The sequence below is a fragment of the Arachis duranensis genome, chromosome 7 (assembly GCF_000817695.3).
Source record: "Arachis duranensis cultivar V14167 chromosome 7, aradu.V14167.gnm2.J7QH, whole genome shotgun sequence".
Classification (NCBI taxonomy): Eukaryota; Viridiplantae; Streptophyta; class Magnoliopsida; order Fabales; family Fabaceae; genus Arachis; species Arachis duranensis.
Window position 1 is genome coordinate 10405662 of NC_029778.3, and position 3410 is coordinate 10409071.

The following is a 3410-nucleotide window of genomic DNA, read 5'->3' on the forward strand; positions in this document are numbered from 1 at the left end:
ATACTAACAGTTTTAGTATATTATTTATGGCAAGCGAAATTATTTTCTTAGATTTTTTATTAAAATTGAAATTAGTAATAGTTTTAAAAAAGGTTTATTAATAAAATTACTAATAGTCACATTTTATATACAAGATATATGTTTTCTATATATTATTTAAAAAATATAATGAAACATGAATAATGAATGAGTATGTTATTTCTTCGACTAGCTAATTAATACAAAATTGAGTACCCATTTTTATTCAATTGAGGTCATATTCTGTTTGGTGAAAGTTTTAATCACCTTAATTAAATCCTGTCTTTGTGCCTTAACTTATACAAGTAGTAATATGTTACATATTATTTGGTATATCTAAGTAGTTATTTTTCATAGTGGAGATGTAAAAAATATATTAAGGTTTATTTCCAAATAATTACAAAACAGATTTTAATTGTAATTGGAATAAAATTTATTTGCCAATAATCGGTGGATAAAATTGAAATTACACCTGTGTCATATAATTATAATTGATTAATTGGTATAAAATGAAATTATACCCGTGCCATGAGTAATAATCTAAATAATTATATTTTAACAAAATATAATTTGAAATAATTTATAAACAATTACCTTAACAAAAATAATTATTTAATAATTGATTTAAAAATCAATGCAAAAAATAATTTTTAATAATAGTATTATTAACTGGGTAAATAATATAATTTCAAATTATTACTTGAAATATAAATAATATATGAAAATCAATTGAGTAAATCAATGATTTTGCACCTTAATAATTTGACAATTATTATTCAATTAACCAGTTAATTGAATTAGTAATAACAATTTCTAATTTCAAATTTTGTATATTAAGTAGTTATTAAAAACTGGGTAATAACGATTTACACGGAAAAATCATTGATAAATTCAATTAACCATAAAGAAGATAATATACTAACAGTTTTAGTATATTATTTATGGCAAGAGAAATTATTTTCTCAAATTAAATTTTATATAATTATAGTAAGTCTCTATAATTAAAGCAATATAAAACTGCTTCATATATAGCAATAATATTATACATATTTATATATCTCTTCTTTTATCTCTTTTTTTTAAATATTGACATATAATTAATGTAGAAAATATATAATATTAAACTGTTTTGTTATGCATATATATGAATTTATATAATAACCCGTATAATTTATACGTATGGCATAATACATATGTCAAAAAAAGATTCCATAATTTTTAAAAACCACTGTTTTGTTATATGAAATTGAAATTGAAATTAAATAATTTCTATTTATATAATTTTTTTTATTAGTATCAAATATTTTCATTAAAAATTCATATCGTTTGTAATTAGTATATATATATAAATCGTAATAGTCAATTGTTTCAATTATTTTGACGTTAATACTCTTGCGAATGAACTAAGTAGGTATTTAAAAAGGCTAACTAATGAGCAGAAATTTGCATACGATCAAATAATTAGTGCTGTTAGCGGTAATATGGGTGGATTTTTCTTCTTATACGGTCAAGGTGGTTGTGGAAAAATATTTTTATGGTCAACTATATCATGCTCAATTAGGTCTAAAGGAGGTATAGTTTTAAATGTTGTTTCGAGTGGGATTGCTGCATTTTTGTTGCCTAATGGAAGAACTGCACATTCAAGGTTTAAAATTCCTTTTGCCATAAATGAGGATTCTTTGTGTAGCATTAAACAGGGAAGTCCTCTTGCAAGGTTAATATCCAAGCTAAGGCCAAATTAATCACATGGGATGAAACTCCAATGATAAGTAAGTATTATTACGAAGCTTTAGATAAATGCCTCAGAGACATCTTAAGGTGCTCAGATTCGTATAATGCTCATTTGCCATTTGGAGGTAAGGTTGTTGTTCTCGGAGGAGATTTTAGACAAATTTTACCTGTAATTCTCAGAGACTCAAGGCAAGATATAATTCAGTCTTCTATTAATTCTTCATATTTGTGGCATAACTGTAAGGTTTTGAAGCTTACAAAAAACATGAGATTGTCACTAGGTGAAAACAACAATATACAAGAACTCAGAAATTTTACAGAATGGCTACTCAAAATTGGTGATGGTTTGGCTGGTGATACAACAGATGGTGAATCGATCGTTCATATACCATCTGACATTTTGATTAAGAACTCTGAGACAGTTTTGGATGACCTCATTGATTTCGTGTATCCAAATATGTTATCCAATTTATCCGTTGAAATTTATTTCAAGGATAGAGCAATTCTTGCACCAATTTTGGATTTTTGTGTCACTGATGTCAACAACAAGATGACTGCAGGGCTACCTGGACAAGAAATAGTCTACTTAAGTTCAAACTCTGTGTGTGCTGAAGAGGGAAATATGGAACTTGAGTTAGATGCTTTCTCGCCGGAGATTCTAAATGGAATAAATTGTTCAGGTCTACCACCACACAAGTTGGTTCTGAAGGTTGGCGTTCCTGTTATGTTGCTGCGGAATATAGACCAAACTAATGGTTTGTGCAATGGAACGAGGATGCAAGTTAGAAGAATGGGAAATCATGTGATAGAATGTAAGACTTTAACTGGTAACAAAGTTAGAAGTATTGTTCTTATCCCAAGAGTGAATCTAATTCCAAATAATGAAACATTGCCGGTCAGGTTTCATAGAAGACAATTCCCAATTATCATGTCATTTGCAATGATAATAAATAAGTCCCATGGACAAACTCTATTGAAACTTCCAAGGCCAGTTTTCACCCATGGTCAATTGTATGTTGCGTTATCAAGGGTAACGAGTAAAGATGGTCTGCGAGTGCTGTTGCAAGATCATGGACACTTGGAAGATAACTGCATGATGAATGTGGTATATAGAGAAGTTTTTGAGAGTCTATAATAAAAAGGTAATAACAAAATGTCTTACTAAATCTATTTATTTATTAAAATTTATTACTATCACTTAAAAAAATTTAGAAATTCTAGGAACTAATAGATGAATTCTTATTATACATTAATAGTTTGAAAATATTAAAATTATCATTAAAATTCTTATAATTTTATATACAAACATTGATACGGTATTGTTTCATGTATATATTTTACAGGGATCAAAAGATAGCATTGAATTGTTATTCAGTAGGTTTAAATTATTTATTGTTTATTACAAAACTTTCTGCATTAGGATTCTCTATTAATTTGTTCTTCATTTTGAGCTGATTTTGATATTTTCTTACTTCACATTAAACCAACATATAAAATTTTGTTGGTAGATTTAAGTATTACTAGATTACTTATGGTCATATTGAGTATATATGCCTGATTTATTGAAAAAAGTAGATTAAATAACTATTTTATAGTTAATACAATTAATACTATATTACAAAAAGAAAAACAATGCATATAAGTTATTTTTTTATTAATTA

The 3410-nt window shown here is 26.4% G+C and overlaps 1 protein-coding gene across 1 annotated transcript; it reads left to right on the plus strand.

Annotated features, from left to right (window-relative positions):
• The first annotated feature begins 1499 nt into the window (after window positions 1–1499).
• Window positions 1500–2884, plus strand: LOC107457658 (uncharacterized). Its single transcript, XM_016075825.1, has 2 exons — window positions 1500–1590; window positions 1716–2884. Exons 1-2 carry the CDS (start codon window positions 1500–1502, stop codon window positions 2882–2884), a joined length of 1260 nt encoding a protein of 419 aa, XP_015931311.1.
• Window positions 2885–3410: the final 526 nt, after the last annotated feature.